The 19,822-nt window shown below is 41.2% G+C and overlaps 4 protein-coding genes across 6 annotated transcripts in view; all 4 read left to right on the forward strand.

Moving 5' to 3' along the window:
* LOC128569335 (protocadherin alpha-C2) overlaps positions 1–19,822 on the forward strand; it is a 181,865-nt gene that overhangs the window by 55,964 nt on the left and 106,079 nt on the right. The gene's annotated exons all lie outside the window — the stretch shown is intronic.
* LOC128569338 (protocadherin alpha-10-like) overlaps positions 1–19,822 on the forward strand; it is a 101,261-nt gene that overhangs the window by 6,577 nt on the left and 74,862 nt on the right.
* LOC128569210 (uncharacterized) lies at positions 891–11,874 on the forward strand. Its single transcript, XM_053567342.1, is given in 6 exon segments — positions 891–3,373; positions 9,440–9,750; positions 9,753–10,215; positions 10,218–10,527; positions 10,529–11,725; positions 11,727–11,874. Coding segments are annotated over 6 exon segments (4,830 nt in total). The 5' UTR covers positions 891–972.
* The window catches only part of PCDHA12 (protocadherin alpha 12), an 82,496-nt gene continuing 78,443 nt past the window's right edge, over positions 15,770–19,822 (forward strand). Inside the window, 2 exon segments of the mRNA XM_053567518.1 lie at positions 15,770–18,222; positions 18,224–18,318. Of these exon segments, the coding sequence (XP_053423493.1) occupies positions 15,949–18,222; positions 18,224–18,304 (2,355 nt within the window). The 5' untranslated portion in view covers positions 15,770–15,948 and the 3' untranslated portion in view covers positions 18,305–18,318.

Genomic DNA, 19,822 nt, shown 5'->3' on the forward strand with positions numbered 1-19,822 from the left:
TATCTTTGCCAAATAAGCGATGAATATGAAGCACATTGAAGTTATCCTTCAGGATGGAGACTACAACATTCACTATGCACAGATACAGTAGTTAAAAAAAGCTTTAAAATGAAACAAAGAGTTATAAATATACTTGTTTCCAAGGGTCAATACTAGGTAAATAAATATTAAATCAAAGCAAATATATCTTTGGATAAACTGATTAGTAGCTTCTCAGCATTGACTTGAAATCCCATTATGTACGGGAGGCAACTTGTAGACCAAATGTTTAGAATAATTTAACATAGTGTAATGAGTAAGCAATAGAAAATTATAGTGTTAGGAGTAAACTTTGTAAAAGCCCAGTCCAAAATTATCAGTTCTAAAAAGATGGTATCGTTAGTATCCTACAAACACGATCTTTCTCATACACACATACGTGATAATATAGTTAGTACACTAGTACTTTCTCTTAGCGGTCTATATAAAAGTTAAAACTTTTCGTGGAATTTGATTTGTAAGACAAAACCACTTTTAAAGAGCTACTGGTCACACACAAAAAAGGTACAAAAGACTTAAAAGCCCATGATGAAAAACATGGACACATCTAAAGGAATTAGGAAAGAGCAAGGTAAGTGAAATAGTATGAACTCAAAGGCACTTACATTTTGGGCCACAGGATGTCGTTGTTGTCCAAGAAGAATATGGGAGTGTGTGTGTGTATATATATATATATATATATATATATATATATATATATATATATATATATATATATATATATATATATATATATATAATTTTAACCGAAGAGAATCACAGTATCTCCAGATCAGAAAGACGCGTTACTGTTCCGGTGCTTTAAAGACTATAAACACACCCGTTATTGTTAAGATCAGCTGGGAACTCAGGAGCAAGGAATCAAAAGAAAGATCTTAAAGGGACTACGTCTTTCTAGTTAAGAACTATTGTTTCATTAACCAAAAAAGAGGCATGGTATCAGTCGCCAGACCAGGTAGCCAGGGAACCCGGAACCTGCTGCTCTCGCTTCTGCTTCTCGAATTCTGGGAGAGGGGAAATGGCCAGCTCCACTACTCCGTTCTGGAGGAGGCCAAACACGGCACCTTCGTGGGACACATCGCTCAGGACCTGGGGCTGGAGCTTGTGGAGCTGATGCCGCGTCTGTTCAGGCTGGCGTCCAAAAGCCGCTTGGCCCTTCTGGAGGTAAACCTGCAGAATGGCATTTTGTTTGTGAATTCTCGGATTGACCGGGAGGAGCTGTGCGGGCGGAGCTCGGAGTGCAGCATCCACCTGGAGGTGATCGTGGACAGGCCGCTTCAGGTTTTCCATGTGGAGGTGGAAGTGAAGGACATTAATGACAACCCGCCGGTGTTCCCAGCTACACAAAAGAATCTGTTTATTTCCGAAACCAGGGCGCTTGACTCTCATTTTTCACTAGAGGGCGCCTCGGATGCAGACGTCGAAACCAACGCTCTGCTGATTTACAGACTGAGCCCAAACGAGTATTTCTCACTGGAAGTACCAACCAACGAAGAGACGGTAAAACCACTTGAACTAGTGTTAAAAAAGCCTTTAGACAGGGAAGTCGCTTCCGAGGTTCGCTTGGTGCTCAGAGCAATTGATGGGGGGAAACCTGAGCTGACTGGCACTGTAGAGTTGCATATCACAGTACTAGATGTCAATGACAATGCCCCAGTGTTTGACCAAGCGGTCTATCGCGTAAGATTAATGGAAAATGTAAGAAACGATACGCTAGTTATTAGACTTAATGCCTCGGATTTGGATGAGGGCTCAAACAGCCACATTCTTTATTTCTTTGAAACTGACGTCTCTCCTAACATAGAAGCCTCTTTTTGCATAGATTCAAACAGTGGAGAAATAAAAGTAAAAGGAAAAATAGATTTTGAGGAAACTAAATTATGGAAGATTCAAATAAAGGCTGTTGACAGAGGGAATCCCCCAATGTTTGGTCACTGTACAATCTTGATAGAAGTCTTGGACATCAATGATAATGCTCCAGAGTTAGAGATAACGTCTCTATCGCTACCTGTGCAAGAGGATGTTCCACTGGGGACTGTCATTGCTCTAATCAGTGTCACTGATCCTGACTCTAGTGCAAACGGACAGGTGACCTGCACCCTGACCCCCCATGTCCCCTTCAAACTGGTGTCCACCTTCAAGAATTATTATTCATTGGTGCTGGACAGCACCCTGGACCGGGAAAGCAAGTCTGACTACCAGTTGGTGGTGACAGCTAGGGATGGAGGCTCGCCTTCTCTGTGGACCACAACGAGCGTGTCTGTGGAGGTGGCCGACGTGAATGACAATGCACCGGTGTTCCCGCAGCCCGAGTACACCGTATTTGTGAAGGAGAACAACCCGCCAGGGAGCCACATCTTCACAGTGACAGCGCTGGACGCGGACGCGCAGGAGAACGCGCTGGTGTCCTACTCGCTGGTGGAGAGGCGGGTGGGCGAGCGTGCGCTGTCGAGCTACGTGTCGGTGCACGCGGAGAGCGGCAAGGTGTACGCGCTGCAGCCGCTGGACCACGAGGAGCTGGAGCTGCTGCAGTTCCAGGTGAGCGCGCGCGACGCAGGCGTGCCACCTCTGGGCAGCAACGTGACGCTGCAGGTGTTCGTGCTGGATGAGAACGACAATGCGCCCGAGCTGCTGGCGTCTCGGGCTGGCAGTGTGGGCGGTGCGGTGACCGAGCTGGTGTCACGCTTTGTGGGGGTAGGCCATGTGGTGGCTAAGGTGCGCGCTGTGGACGCGGACTCGGGATACAACGCTTGGCTGTCCTATGAGCTGCAGCCAACAGCAGGAAGCGCGCGCAGCCCATTCCGTGTGGGTCTGTACACCGGCGAGATCAGCACCACGCGCACCCTGGATGAGAATGACTCGCCACGCCAGCGCCTGTTAGTTCTAGTGAAGGACCACGGAGAGCCGGCGTTGACGGCCACCGCCACCGTGCTGGTGTCGCTTGTGGAGAGCAACCAGGCGCTGAAGGTTTCTTCGCGGGCGTTGGTGAACACTATGGGTCCTGAGGCGGCGCTGGTGGATGTCAACGTGTACCTGATCATCGCCATCTGCGCGGTGTCCAGTCTGCTGGTCCTCACGCTGCTGCTGTACACGGCTCTGCGATGTTCTGCACCTCTGACCGAGGGCGCGTGTGGGCCGGGCAAGCCCAGTTTGGTTTGCTCCAGCGCTGTGGGGAGCTGGTCAAACTCTCAGCAGAGGCGGCAAAGGGTGTGCTCCTCGGAGGGTCCGCCCAAGACTGACCTCATGGCTTTTAGTCCTAGTGTTCCTCCTGGTTCCGGTTCTGGAGATGGAGTCCAACAGATTTCTGACAATGTAAGTACAGCAATCCTGGGATGTATTTCTCTTCTATTAATGTCACTCACATAGTAGTTCACCACATTATTGTTGTAATTTCATTGCTTCATTTATTATGTTTTATTTTTACTTTTATCCTGAGCTGGCCTATTTAAAGTACACTGGAGGTCAGACGCGGTGGCTCATGCCTATAATACTAGCACTCTGGGAAGCCAAGGCGTGTGGATCGCCTGAGTTCAGGAGTTCCAGACCAGTCTGAGCAAGAGAAAGACCTTGTCTCTACTAAAAATAGAAAAACTAGCTGGGCATTATGGCAGGTGCCTGTAGTCGCAGCCACTGGACAGGCTGAGACAAGAGGATCGCTTGAGCCCAAGAGTTTGAGGTTGCTGGGAGCTATAATGTCATGGCACTTTACCCTGGGTGACAGAGTGAGACAGCCTCAAAAACTTTAAGAAAAGTACACTGGAAGACTAATCATCTTCATTGTTTTTTATTACAGTTCTCACAGATATTCTTTAGGAATATTCATCAGTTGATAAATATAATAATAACAATAGTAATAATGGAATAGACTGAGTGGATGTTTCCTGTAAATGGGGAAGGTTAAGCAGGAAGGATTGTGATGGGAAATGCAGGGCATAGGCAATGTTCAAATCTTCTACTTCTCAATTTTGCCCCAAGTTCATTCTTCCTATTCATTTTCTTATTCTAATTGGTTTCCTCCACTGCTTATTATGTTTATGTACTCAAAATTATCATCATATTATTTAATTTCATAATTTATTTGCATTTAAAATGTTTAAATTCTTACTTTCCTATAATTTGTAAGTTTACCTATCTCTAAGGTGTATAGGCAGGATGGAGGCAGCTCCATTTCATAAACAGTTTTGTTTCTGAACACATTTATGAAAACTGTTTATATTTGCTTGAAATCAATGGCAATCATTTTTGAGATGGTGGTTGCGGTGGGTAGACTGGTAAAGTTTTGGCCTGGCCTTGGAGGGAATTTTATTGTTTTATTTTTGTCTTTTATACCCTATTAACTTCAAGCTATTTTTTTTTCACAGTCCTCCATTGATTAAGATAGACACAATTTTGTTTATGTATTTATTTTTTTGAGACAAGGTTTTTCACTGTTGTCCATGCTAGAGAGCACTGTCATCATCAAAGGTCACTGCAACCTGAAATTCCTGGGCTCAAGTGATCCTCCTGGCTCAGCCCCCTGAGTAGCAAGGAAAATAGATGTGCACTACAACACCCAGTTATTTTTTTAAAATGTTTTTGGAGAGACCCAGTCTGGCTATGTTGTGCAGGCTGGTTTTGATCCTCCTGCCTTAGCCTCCCCATATGCTAAGATTATAATTGTGAGCCACTATTGGGCAATGTGAGCCTGGCCAGTGTTCCTTATTTCCAAAGATAATGCCCATTCTTCATAATTGCCTATTGAGCTCATTGCTGCTCTTCTCCAATTTAGTTTATCAAGCTCTTCTACTTTTTTTTTAAAGATTTATTTGAATATTGATTATACTTATTTTTCTTCTGTTCTTGGTACTTGTCATGCAGCTGTATGAAAATATTTTAGGTAGAAAATTTCACACTTTTTTGTGCTTTGATTTAAAAAGTATCTCCCATGTATGGGGAAGTGTGATACCATTGCCTGGGTTCAACAAGCTTTATGGTCTTCAAAATGATGTTGCTTTCAGTAACTTAAGAATGAGATCTGGCCGGTGCCAGACACATACACCAGAGCTGGTGGGTTAGAATCAGCCTGGGCCTGCCAAACAACAATGACAACTATAACCAAAAAATAGCCAGGAGTTGTGGCTGGGGCCTGTAGTCCCAGCTGCTTGGGAGGCTGAGGCAAGAGGATCACTTAAGCCCAAGAGTTTGAGGTTGCTGTGAGCATTGATGCCACAGCACTCTACCCAGGGGGACAGCTTGAGACTCTGCCTCATAAAAAAAAAAAGAATAAGATCTATGAATATCAATAAAGGCACTTGCAGTTGATAACAGTGGTGTTGATTACACCTCCTAATTTAACAGTGTATACTCTAAATACATTTAATGCAAAATATTTTTTGTTTTAACACCATATTGTATAAATTGTTTTCTTTAAAACTGTCATCCCAGAAAACATGTATTTAGAGCTGTAAGGGTTTTCACCAAATAATGCAAAAGATTATTTTCTTCTTTTTGGCTCTTATTACAAATGAGATACCCTTAATTCTACTGATGGAGAAACACATTTTTTGTAGTACATTTATATGTGAGAGGAGAACCATGTTGTAGATAGGGTAAAGTTAATGAAAGTGCTCAGAAGGCATTAGTGGTTATTTTCTACCTAGAAAAATGACTTCCGGGAGGTTGATTTTCATGGAGATGGACATTAGGGAATGCTTCAGAAAAGGCAAAACCATGCCTCATGTCCTGATTTATGAATTCTCTTCATCCATAGCTATAGAACAAGAACAAACATTGATTACCAGCTATAATAAACCACCATTGTATGAGCTATTTATATTTTTTTAGACATGGTGTAAAGGTTTTAAATACATTATTTCATTTAATCCATATAACAATTTATAAAGTACATATGACTGTCCAAATTTTAGATGAAGTAAAAAAAGTGAGGTATCTATCTTGTCCAGTGCCAATTGATTACTTCATGGTGGAGGTCATTCCCAAATGCATATGTTTTAGACTTCAGATTTGTTCTTTTGTGCACTGTCACATAGAGCTTTCTTCAGTAAATCTTTTCTCTGATTAATCATACTTCTGGCTAGGAAAATCAAGCACAAGCTGTTTATGAAAGAGTCTTCCTCTCTGTTTTGTTGAGAAGAAACTTCATAATTTTCTTCATCATTAATTTTGTATGATGCCACAATTAAGTTGGGTATTAAGATTTTACATTAATTAATTTTTCTTAGAAGAATTGATGATCATCATTATCATTTATTTTAATCAATGCCACATTGAGATAATTACTTGCTTTATTCTATTGGCATATAATTAAGAGTTGTCTTATAAGAGCTACAGGTCTGCTGTTTGGAAGTGATAGCAAGGAAAAGAATTATTAACATACAGGAGATATCAGAAAATTTCCAGTATCCTTGCAAGAATACTCAAGCTAAATGCTACATACAAAAATGTCTTGTTCTTTCTTCACTGTGAACAAGGATAGTTGTACATGTACACACTAATATGTGTACATATTAATATGATAATTTCAGGGATCCCGAACATGCTGAAGGACTCAAGAAACGTTTACAATATTATATATTTTAATAATAGCTTTAAAGACATAGCTATCCCACAAAAATCTTGAAATGTGGGTAGGTCTTTCAGGATTTAGTCTTCTTAAGTCTTGTTGGTTGAGGGGCTCGTGTGAATTGAACAAATGATTTGTGATCAAATAACTTTTCTCGATTAAGCAAAGATAGAGCAGAATCAGTATCACTGAGTAAATTCTATAGTTTTGTTGATACAGTGGTTGGATAGTGTACTTCTAATCTGTTGATTTTGAAGAAACTACTGGGGTTCCAATATGGCTTAAAAATTTTATTTCTGTGTATTCAAGAAATAATAGCTCTATATCTGTTATAGAATATTAGTGGATGATATGAACTAGTAAGACATTAAACCATACACAAATGATTTAATACATACATAACCAGCAGTACATGTCGGTAGATCCTAAGCCTCATTAGATTGATTTAGTAAAGACCAGGCACAAAATTCCTCAGTCTTCAATTGATTTTATAAAATCAATATTAATAATAACTATACTGATATGACCTCTTGGCATTAGCCTATAGCCAGATAGATATTAGACCCATCATCAAATTGAATTCAAAGACAGTATTAGCATAATCTTTTCTCTAGGGGCTGGTTGAGATAATGACATCTGAAATATCACAGCCGAAATAACAAAAGGTGAGTCATTGATTCATACAATATACGAAACTCTTCCATGTGTTGGTGTCCATCCAGTGTTGCTTTATATATTCACAAGTTACTGAATCATTGGAAATTAATATCTAAATTAACATTTGGTTTTAATTCAAATGTGATATCATCCTCTCTCCTGGGTAAACTTTCTCATGTTCATTTTTCTACTTCAGAAGACTCCACATTGAATGTACCATCTTACTCCTCAAATTCCATCATAAAGTGGTTGAAGATCTGCTCTTTTTGTCCAAAATAAATCTGATAAGCTTCAAGTCTGATGTTAGATATACCATTATTTGGTCTAATGTAGTATTTTGATGAGAGGCAATAGATTGATTATTTTACAGATGCATAACAGAATTCAGATGATATGTCTGCTTCTTTAATTTTTTTGTTTTTGTTTTTTGAGACAGAATCTCATTCACTTGCTCAGGCTAGAATGCCCTAGTATCAGCCTACCTCACAGCAACCTCAAACTCATTGGTTTAAGTGATCGTCCTGCCTCAGCCTCCAGAGTAGGCTTCTAGTGTTATGGTAACATTGGATAACAAGAGTAAATTTGAAGAAAGTGGAACAAAATCTCAAATAAGCAATAATACACACACACATACATACATATTAAAAGTAAAGATAAATAAGTATATTAACATACAAATATGATGGTAATTATTTGCATGCCATTGCAATATTTTAGATTTTAGATGAAACATCAAAATTATACAATAAAATATTCAAACTAGAGTGATATTTATTCTGAATCATTTTCTAGTCTAAAATTCTGTTGCAACCTCTTTTTATCCTCCTAAATCTTAAGAATATATGAAAAGACAAAATTTAACCAAATTACAGCTTTGGTAATAAAGACTCTCGTCAACAATTCCCAAATTTTACTTAGTATTCTATGGAATTCTATTTCCATGAAAACAATGGTCATTTGCTAATTAGTTGTTTATTTTTCTATGTTTTGAGCACTTGGAAGAAATATAATTAAAAATAATTTGCCTTTTTTTAGATAAACTTATGATCTCAAACTTTAAATTCCTTAACAAGCAACAAATTATTTTCATGAGCATATCTTGATTTTGGATTGAGGAAATTAACGTTGGTGACTTAATCCCAAATTCCGATATGGCACAGAGATTTTCATGATGATTTTATTTTATTGAATACTAGTAAAATTAATAATTTTATATTGAGAATTGGTTATTTCTGTCATATCCTTGACTCATTATATTTTGACATCTCATATTATTCTGACTTATGTTAGAAATTATACATCGAAAATAAAATTCATCTACATCGCTGACTTTTCTTTGTGAATTTTGTTTTACACTACAAAATTTAAAAATATAATATTTTTACATATCCATAAGAAATATATTGTTACATACAATATGATGTTTCTTATTCTTATTGTTCTCCAATAAATATGAAGTCACTTGCAACCAGAAGAGAATTAAATATAAATGATAGTAAGGAATCAGAACTAAAGAAAATAGATATGAAAAGGCAAGTCCACATGTATAAGAACATAACGTGCAGAACATAAAGACTAAAGATTATTATAAAACCGCAAACTTTGAGTTTCCTAGCTGCCAAAGTAACAAGGGAAACTGAAAGTAAAACAATTAAAATTTGATATTTTACATTTCAAATTTGATATTTGACTCTATTTTTTTATAAGACTACCTAAATAATTGAATTCTCTTTCTCTCTCCTCCATCTCTCATATTTACAAAAGTAAGTGAACAATTTTGTAATTAAATCAAATATAGACACAAGAATTTAAAGTTGATGTTAGCCAAGAAATAAAATGCCATTTCCACATTTATTCAGTTTCAATGTAACTTAAAATGTGAATGTTCCACAAATAAGCACTTTGGAAATATTTAGAGAAAAAAACAAAACGTGGAATTTTGCGGTGGTGGATGTAGTGCACCATACTCACAATTTTAGGCGCAAGGTGTCGCTCTTTACTTGGTGGAAAGAGTTCATTTACAGGTTGGTTTAAGTCAGGCATTCCCCATACAAAGCAGGTCCATCCTGCCGGATGCTACTGCTAAAGCATCCTTGAAGACTTCTCAATCTCTCAGCGAGATTTTTAACCTGAAACGGAAATATCTGGAACTGTAAATGTAAAAAATCTTATTTTGGAAAGCTATTTCATATGCAATGTTCGGTTTTCAGAGAAGGGAATTGGGTGCTTCACGACTATTGCTCTCGCTTCTGCTCATATTTTGGGAGGAGGGGAACAGTCAGCTTCACTACTCGGTCCCCGAGGAGGCCAAACACGGCACCTTCGTGGGCTGCATCGCGCAGGACTTGGGGCTAGAGATGGCGGAGCTGGTGCAGCGCCTGTTCCGGCAGGCGTTCAAAGGCCGCGGGGACCTTCTGGAGGTAAATCTGCAGAATGGCATTTTGTTTGTGAATTCTCGGATTGACCTGGAGGAGCTGTGCGGGAGGAGAGCAGAGTGGAGTGCGGCATCCACCTGGAGGTGATTGTGGACAGGCCGCTACAGGTTTTCCACGTGGAGATGGAGGTGAAGGACATAAACGACAACCCACCTGTATTCTCTCTCAGAGAACAAAAGCTGCTGATTTATGAATCTAAGCAACCGGACTCACGTTTTCCGCTAGAGGAAGCTTCTGATGCGGATATAGAAGAGAATGCTCTATTGACCTCCAGACTAAGTCAAAATGAGTATTTTTCTTTAGAGTCACCAACAAATAGCAAGCAGACTAAAAGACTGTCACTGGTACTAAAGAAGTCTCTGGACAGGGAGAAAACCCCAGAAATCCATTTGCTGCTGACGGCTACCGACGGCGGAAAACTGGAGCTCACTGGCACTGTTCAGCTGTTAGTCTGCATCTTGGATGTTAACGACAAGGATCTGCAGTTTGATCAATCAGAATACAAGGTGAGATTGTTGGAAAATGTGCTAAACAAACTCTTGTGATAAAGTTGAATGCCACAGATCGGGATGAAGGAATCAACCAGGAGATAACATACTCCTTAATGTCAATTAAGCCCAATGGAAGATTCTTATTTACACTAGATGAAAATAATGGAGAAATGAGGGTCAATGGAAGTTCAGATTACGAAGAAAACAAGTTTTATGAAATTGAAATTCAGGCCACAGACAAGGGGAGTCCCCTGATGGTAGGTCACTGTTCTGTCTGGGTAGAAATCGTAGACACCAATGATAATGCCCCTGAAGTCACGGCGACTTCCCTGTCCCTCCCAGTACGAGGACACTCAGCCAAGTACAGTAATTGCACTGATCAGTGTATCCGACCTTGATTGTGGTGTCAACGGACAGGTGACCTGCTCTCTGACGCCCAATATCTCCTTCAAGATAGTGTCCACATTCAGAAACTATTATTCACTCGTTCTGGACAGCGCTCTGGACCGAGAGACTGTGTCTTCCTACGATCTGGTAGTGACTGCGCGGGACGCGGGCTCGCCTTCTCTGTGGGCCACGGCCAGCGTGTCAGTGGAGGTGGCGGATGTGAATGATAACGCGCCGGCCTTCGAACAGTCTGAGTACACCGTGTTTGTGAAGGAGAACAACCCATCAGGGAGCCACATCTTCACGGTATCTGCGCGGGACGCGGATGCGCAGGAGAACGCGCTGGTGTCCTACTCACTGGTGGAGAGGCGGGTGGGCGAGCGTGCGCTGTCCAGCTACGTGTCGGTGCACGCGGAGAGCAGCAAGGTGTACGCGCTGCAGTCGCTGGACCTCGAGGAGCTGGAGCTGCTGCAGTTCCAGGTGACGCGCGACGCAGGCATGCCATCTCTGGGCAGCAACGTGACGCTGCAGGTGTTCGTGCTGGATGAAAACGACAATGCGTCCGCACTGCTGGCGTCTCGGGCTGGTAGTGCGGGCGGCGCGGTGACCGAGCTGGTGTCACGGTTTGTGGGGGCAGGCCACGTGGTGGCGAAGGTGGGCGCTGTGGACGCGGATTCGAGATACAATGCTTGGCTGTCCTATGAGCTGCAGCCAACAGCAGGAAGCGCGCGCAGCCGGTTCCGTGTGGGTCTGTACACCGGCAAGATCAGCATGACGCGCACCCTGGACGAGAATGACTCGCCGCGCCAGCGCCTGTTAGTTCTGGTGAAGGACCACGTAGAGCCGGCGTTGACGGCCACCGCCACCGTGCTGGTGTCGCTTGTGGAGAGCAACCAGGCGCTGAAGGTTTCTTCGCGGGCGTTGGTGAACACTATGCGTCCTGAGGCGGCGCTGGTGGATGTCAACGTATACCTGATCATCGCCATCTGCGCGGTGTCCAGCCTGTTGGTGCTCACGCTGCTGTTGTACATGGCTCTGCGATGTTCCACACCTCCGACCGAGGGCGCGTGTGGGCCGGGCAAGCCCAGGCTAGTTTGCTCCACCGCTGTGGGGAGCTGGTCAAACTCTCAGCAGAGGCGGCAAAGGGTGTGCTCTGGGGCCCTCCGGCCAAGACCACTTGATGGCCTTCAGTCCTAGCCTTCCACCAGGTCTGGATAGAGAAGACTAAGGGGAAAGGCAGGAAGCAGGATCAAATCACCCTGGACTGGCGAGTTTTATTCTATTCAGGAAGAATAGAATCTGAATTTTTTAAAATCCAGGGCGGGTTCAAACCCAGCCCCGGCCAAACTGCAACCAAAAAATAGCCGGGCGTTGTGGCGGGCGCCTGTAGTCCCAGCTGCTCGGGAGGCTGAGGCAAGAGAATCGCGTAAGCCCAAGAGTTAAGAGGTTGCTGTGAGCCGTGTGACGCCACGGCACTCTACCCGAGGGCGGTACAGTGAGACTCTGTCTCTACAAAAAAAAAAAAAAAAAAAAAATCCAGGTTTCCTTTTAATGGAAAAATTTGGAATGAACATTGTGTATTTTGAGCACTGTTTTGAAGAACAACGTTTGTTAGTGAAGTGCCAAATGATAAACATATCTAATCTTTTAATCATATGAATAATGAAGTGTCTTTAGCCCATAAATGTCCTATTTCCCCTATTGTTTGGTTAGAAGATGTTGAAAGAAGGCCAGGGGAAGTGTCCCATGCCAGTAATCCCAGCACGTGGAAGTAAAACATCACTTGAAGTCAGGAGTTTGAGGTTGGTATGTATGATCTCACCACTGCACTTCAGCCTGGGAAACAGAGTGAAACCCTATCTTTATTTTAAATGATCTAAATTTTTATTTTAAAAATTTTAATCTAATTTTTATTTAGTCTGATAAAACTCTGTCTAAAAACATGTTTAAAGATACAAGTATGACTCTTGTCATCACTTGAGAAGAAACAATAACTATTTTTTACTGATCTACTTATGCCATTCACCATATTCCTCAGTGATGTCCATAATCACTGTTGATTATTTACTTTTTTCATCTTCATCTTTTAACAACATTTTGCCTTGATATTTTCATATTATTATATCAATTGGTTATTCTATCTTCAGGCTTGTATCAGTGCTAGACCATTCTTCATTAGGTCTGAAAGAATTTCCTGGTACTTTTCTTTTCCTACGGTGTTACATCTTCACCATATGGTTATTATTCATGCATAATCTTTAGTATTTCCTTTATTTCTGTGATAACACCTTCATATTATTTGAAAAGAATGTCCAGCACTGCATTCTACTGTGCTGCCTTTACTAAAATAATGTAACTAAAATTCCATTCTTCACCATCTTGTTACACAAAATGGCAAGTGATTTATCAACTACTGCATATTCAAAGCTAACTGCCCAATTTATATTTCCAAAGTAAATCATGTAAATAAAATTATTCAAATGATTCAATCAAATCATGTAAACTTGCTAGAGACATGCATATAGACTATATTATCTATAATATATGCTAATTAGCATTCTTTCCTAAATTTTTCATATTTTAAAGTGAGTGCCTATTGACAATTACTAGTTTCATTTATGTCACATTTTAACTGTTCTATCTTTAAAATGCCTTATTTCCAATGTTTGTGAAAGTTTCTTTTTACGTGCTTTAATCTTACCTACATATTCTAGCAAAGATCATTTACCTCTGGGTCATTCTTCTAATTCAGTGATTCTTGGCTACATATAGAGGAATAGACTCATGGAACCTTTGAGAATCATAGTAGCTATTTCCCCCTTAAAATTACACACCATATCATTTGGCATAATGTTCATGAAGTCCATGCTGAAGTTTATCCTTGGACCTTAAGTCAAGAACTTCTGCACCTTAATATTAACTCATTCTGTAAGTATTCAAAAGAGGGCAACAAGATAAAAAATATTTCAGACTCAAAGTGATTAAACCATTATACAATTCATGTAACTTGGTAAATACAATAAATGTGAATATCGGATAGGGCATATATCATTATTTATCTCTACATTAATTTCTTGGAGTAACTGAAGGCTACTTAAATTTAATTTAAAAAGACATTGTCATGTTTGGAGTACAGGTTAAAAATTTGCAAATCCTTACTTTCATATTGTATAAACAACCAATGCACATTTTATTTTTTACTTTTTTGGTTTGGAGGAGATTTTATTTTCTCAAAACAAATAAAATAATTGTATAGCCATATATACACAGGCGTTACAAAATCCAACTCTTTATAAACATGATGAACTTGTACTCCTCCAATGCTATAATCACCAAAAAAAAAAAGGTTTATAGTGTCCATTAGTGATGTAGAAAGAATCTGACAGGTACATGATGATTTTCAGTGAAAATAGTGTAATGTTAGTGAGTAGGATAATGTAATATTACATTGTACAACTTCTTTACAAAGAGGAACTATGCACAGTAACAAGAAAAAATATCATAGCTCTAACCTACTGATGTACAGAAGTACCTATGTTTTATTTTTCAGCCAATGCACATTTTAAATAATTCCATATTATCTGGTCTAATTTCTACTAATTTAATGTCTTTTGAACTTATTCCTAAAGTCAGGATTACATCCTTTGGTGTAAATTAAATTGCAATTTATTTACTAGTTCAGTTGTTTAAGTATTAAGTTAAACTTATATGTTCCAGTCTAAATAATTTAAGTATGTCTAACAGTGTATGAGTACTACAGAATACATTTTTAAAATTAAAGTTCCTTAACAACTCTGATACATGGACTGTTTTTGAAAATGAAAAATAGGAAATGAAGGAATTTGGTGGTGACATTAGACAATTTAAATAGTCTGATAGCATCAAAATTCAACTTGTTTTTGATTAAGAGACAGTTTTATGGTTGATTTAAGTTATCTTAAATTTGTAGAGCCATTCTTATTCATTCTTTCCTGGTTATGTAAAGGTTTCACATCTCAATTCCCTTTATTATTTTATGTATAAGGAATGAATGGCAACAAATGACTGGTTGAAAGATGTTGACTTGGGTATTAACAAACTTATGAAATCTATATTTCCTTGTTCATTATGAGCTGTAGGTTTTGTTTCCCCTTAAAGCTGATTTTTAATTAAAGAATAAAATTTTGAAAGGTCTTTTGCTTCCCTCTTGCATAATAATCATCACTCTGATTTTCCAAAGAGAAGTATATCTTGACTAACCACTAACTGACCTGTAGGGAAAGACTAGAGGGAAACCAAATGGTTGATATCAAGTTCAGATTCCCTTGACTTTGACCAATGAAATTAGGCCCTGAACACTTTGAGAGATTTTTTTGTATTAGTGTTCCATTGCCACTTTAGGATATTGTGAAATTTGGAGGCTTTGACTCAACATTTTATATGAAATGCTTTACTTCTGCTAGAGTAACACTTTCCAGAATTTGTACCTGAGTTTTAACATGAGAGCAGTTGTATGAAAAATCATATTTAAGTATCACGGAACCAAAAACAATGACACCTTCTATATTTATGATGAATTTTATATAAATGAAATATTTTTAGTTAATAGACATGTATGTGTTTTTCTTCCTTTACTAAGTGATGAAATTCTTTTTTTTTTTTTTTTTGTAGAGACAGAGTTTCACTTTATGGCCCTGGGTAGAGTGCCGTGGCCTCACACAGCTCACAGCAACCTCCAACTCCTGGGCTTAAGCGATTCTCTTGCCTCAGCCTCCCGAGTAGCTGGGACTACAGGCGCCCGCCACAACGCCCGGCTATTTTTTGGTTGCAGTTTGGCTGGGGCCAGGTTTGAACCCGCCACCCTCGGTATATGGGGCCGGCGCCTTACCGACTGAGCCACAGGCGCCGCCCAAGTGATGAAATTCTTAACTGGAAGATTTTTTTTTCCAGCATAACATATTTGAACTATTAATTTTATGACAGACTTTGAAGCAGCAAATATGTTTTAAGATTACAGAATAACAAAAGTAGTTGTGCTTTGTTCCTAATGTCATATATATTCACTAAATAGGCTTTTACAAATGATCTATGAAAATATTCAAAAGTTAAAACATAAGATTTAGAATGACCCAGGAAGTGGCTATACAAAAAAGGACCGCAGGATCTTTCTTGTACTTACAGAAGTAGTCGCATGATGTCGCTGTAGACTCAAAAGGTGAAAAAAGAAAATTTCACCTCCCTAACCATTCATAGAAGAGGATCGACTCCATGGTGACCGTATGCTGGATAAAATTTACTAAGTATATACGTACAGAGAAGGGAGAGAGTCCATAGGAAACCTCACGCGAGAGTTTTCTTAAATCTGACAATCCTAACCCATAGGCCTCCTTTATCTACAATGGTGATCATCTGGCCAGGAGGGCCCAGATCCCGGCGACTGCTGCTCTCGCTTCTGCTCCTTTCATTCTGGGAGGCGGGGAGCGGCCAGCTCCACTACTCAGTCTCGGAGGAGGCCAAACACGGCACCTTCGTGGGACGCATCGCGCAGGACCTGGGACTGGAGGTTGCGGATCTGGTTCCGCGTCTATTCCGGGTGACGTCCAAGGACCGCGCGGACCTTCTGGAGGTAAATCTGCAGAATGGCATTTTGTTTGTGAATTCTCGGATCGACCGGGAGGAGCTGTGCGGGCGGAGCGCGGAGTGCAGCATCCACCTGGAGGTGATCGTGGACAGGCCGCTGCAGGTTTTCCACGTGGAGGTGGAGGTGAAGGATGTTAACGACAACGCGCCACTGTTCAGAGAAAGAGAACAAAAGGTACTTATTTCTGAATCTGCGCCTTTGGAGTCTCATTTTCCTCTAGAGGGCGCTTCTGATGCGGATATCGGCGTAAACTCTCTTCTCACCTATATGTTAAATCTAAATGAGTATTTTGTGCTTAAAATAATAACAAAAAAAGATAAAAGTACATTGCCTGAATTAATTCTACGGAAGGTATTGGATAGAGAGAAAACGCTAAAAGTTAATTTGTTGCTGATGGTCATCGATGGTGGTAAACCAGAGCTAACAGGGTCTGTTCAGATTCAAATAACTATCCTAGATGTTAATGACAACGCTCCGGAGTTTGATAAACCTGGCTATAAAGTAGTTTTGTTTGAAAATGTCCAAAACGACACTAGAGTGATTCAGCTAAACGCTTCTGATCTAGACGAAGGACTAAATAGAGAAATTTCCTATGGGATCAGAATGATTTCGCCGGTGAGTGAGAAATGTGTGTTTTCAATAAATCCCGACACAGGTGAAATTAGAATTTATGGAAAATTGGATTTTGAAGAGAACAATGCCTATGAAATACAGGTTATCGCTGTTGATAAGGGACTTCCTTCCATGACAGGTCATAGCGTGGTCCTGGTGGAAATTCTGGACTTGAATGACAATGCCCCTGAGGTAGTGATTACTTCACTGTCCCTTCCCGTTCAAGAGGATGCTCAGGTGGGCACAGTTATCGCCCTGATCAGTGTGTCCGATCGTGACTCTGGAGCCAATGGACAGGTCACCTGCTCTCTTACACCACATGTTCCTTTCAAACTGGTTTCCACCTTCAAGAATTACTACTATTCGTTGGTTCTGGACAGCGCCCTGGACCGCGAGAGCAAATCTGACTACCAGTTGATAGTGACTGCCTGCGACAGAGGCTCGCCTTCTCTAGCAACCACTGCGAGCATGTCTGTGGAGGTGGCCGACGTGAACGATAACGCGCCGGCCTTCTTACAGCCCGAGTACACCGTGTTGGTGAAGGAGAACAACCCACCGGGCTGCCACATCTTCACAGTATCTGCACAGGACGCGGACGCACAGGAGAACGCGCTGGTGTCCTACTCTCTGGTGGAGAGGCGGGTGGGCGAGCGCGCGCTGTCGAGCTACGTGTCGGTGCACGCGGAGAGCGGCAAGGTGTACGCACTGCAGCCGCTGGACCACGAGGAGCTGGAGCTGCTGCAGTTCCAGGTAAGCGCGCGCGATGCCGGCGTGCCGCCTCTAGGCAGCAACGTGACGTTGCAGGTGTTCGTGCTGGATGAAAACGACAATGTGCCAGCACTGCTGGTGTCTCCGGCTGGCAGTATGGGCGGAGTGGTGACCGAGCTGGTGCCACGGTCTGTGGGTGTTGGCCACGTGGTGGCGAAGGTGCGCGCTGTGGACGCAGACTCGGGATACAACGCTTGGCTGTCCTATGAGCTGCAGCCAACAACAGGAAGCGCGCGCAGCCCGTTCCGTGTTGGTCTGTACACAGGCGAGATCAGCACCACGCGAGCCCTGGATGAGAATGACTCGCCGCGCCAAAGCTTGTTGGTGCTAGTGAAGGACCACGGAGAGCCGGCGTTGACGGCCACGGCCACAGTGCTGGTATCTTTGGAGGAGAGCGGCTATGTGCCAAAGGCCTCTTCGCGGGCGATGGTGAAGGCTATGGGCCCTGAGGCGGCGCTGGTGGATGTCAACGTGTACCTGATCATCGCCATCTGCGCGGTGTCCAGCCTGTTGGTGCTCACGCTGCTGTTGTACACGGCTCTGCGATGTTCCGCACCTCCGACCGAGGGCGCGTGTGGGCCGGGCAATCCCAGGCTGGTTTGCTCCAGCGCTGTAGGGAGCTGGTCAAACTCTCAGCAGAGGCGGCAAAGGGTGTGCTCTGGGGAGGGTCCGCCCAAGACCGACCTCATGGCCTTCAGCCCCAGCCTTCCGCAGTCTGGAGAAGATTGTATAAATTCTTCTAGTGAAGTAAGTTATTGCTATGAAAGTATACACATTCATTTACTTACAGCAGTTGTGTTTTAGTTATAAGTACACTCTCCTTTCCTACTTTTCTTCATGTTATCTTCTAAACCACCGAATGTCTCCTCTTCTGTGGTCTTCTTAAGTTATTTTTCACTTTCATGTATTTGGCCAACATTACTTCAATGAATGAAATTTGTAGATATTATAGAGGCCATGTATCACTACACTTAGAAGTTTTCTTTTTCTATCATTTTTCCTAGTCTATAGATGATTAGCCTTGAAAAAACAGAATGTTAGATTAAAAAGTAGCTAAGTATTTGATAACTCAAATTTATTTTAAATTTGGTTATAATTTGAAGATTATGGACAAGTTGCCGGAACATACAAGGAGTTCCTAGATACATTTAACTGGATTCCTTAACCATTCCTCATGTGCTTAGGGCATTAAAACAGCATTTTATTTTCTTTTGAGGCAGGGTCTTGCTCTCTTGTCCAGAGTAGAGTACAAGAGAATGGCATGATCACAGCTCACTGCAACCTCAAATTCCTGGGCTCAGTGAATCGTTCTGCTTCAGTTTTCAGAGTAGCTGAGACTACATGCACTCACCGCTGACTAGCTGTATTTTTTAATTTTATTTTTTGTGGAGATGCCATCTAGAGGCCTAGTCTCCTGGCCTCACCTGCTTCTCCTGCCTCAGCCTTCCAAAGTGATAGAATTACAGCTATGAGCCTAGAGAAAACGAATAGTTAGGAGGCTAAAGAAAAGGTTACAGGAGTAATACAAGTAGGGGAGTGATTCTAAGGTGTCTGGAAGGGCATATTTTCAAAGGTTGATTATGTAGTCTAGTTTAGGTGGAGAAGTAAATGAAGCAATCAAATGAAGCCTCATAGGCAAGAAGAATTATTCATAGGAAGAGTAAAGGAATTATCCCCATTGTATGAGCAAAACTGTGTTAGAAGTAATGGATCAGGAGTGGATGATGAAGGCGTGAGAACACCAAATATTCCATGCAAAATTTCAGAGGGCAACAGAGGTAATAGTAATTAACTCAATTTGTCATTTCCTGTAGAGTTGTTTACAGAACAGGCAGGATAATTATGGTAGCTGTGACATAGCTTCAGTTGTGCTATTTGGCCTGAAACTGTTTGGCTTGGTATAGAGAGTTATAACAACAGGTAAAAGTAAGATTCTCTTTCTTTCTAAAAATGTGTTAACATCTTGTCCAGCTATTGTTACTTAGAAAATTAGAGTCAATTTTAAATGATATTAAGGTTTTTCCAGTGATGATGAAGTAAAATGGAGAAGGAAAAAGGAAAATTTAAACTATTAGTAGTAATTTAAACTCTACTAAATACATAGAATGCTAGTTCTTGGCATGTTTTATAGAGAATCTAAAACTTTAAAGCATTGTTCTATCTGTTGTATCTAAATCATATAGATCGGCGTGGGGAACCTTTGGCCTTCTGATTTCAAGATTGTTCTTTTCTAAGGACCAAAGGAATCAAG

This window comes from Nycticebus coucang, chromosome 17 (assembly GCF_027406575.1).
Source record: "Nycticebus coucang isolate mNycCou1 chromosome 17, mNycCou1.pri, whole genome shotgun sequence".
NCBI lineage: Eukaryota > Metazoa > Chordata > Mammalia > Primates > Lorisidae > Nycticebus > Nycticebus coucang.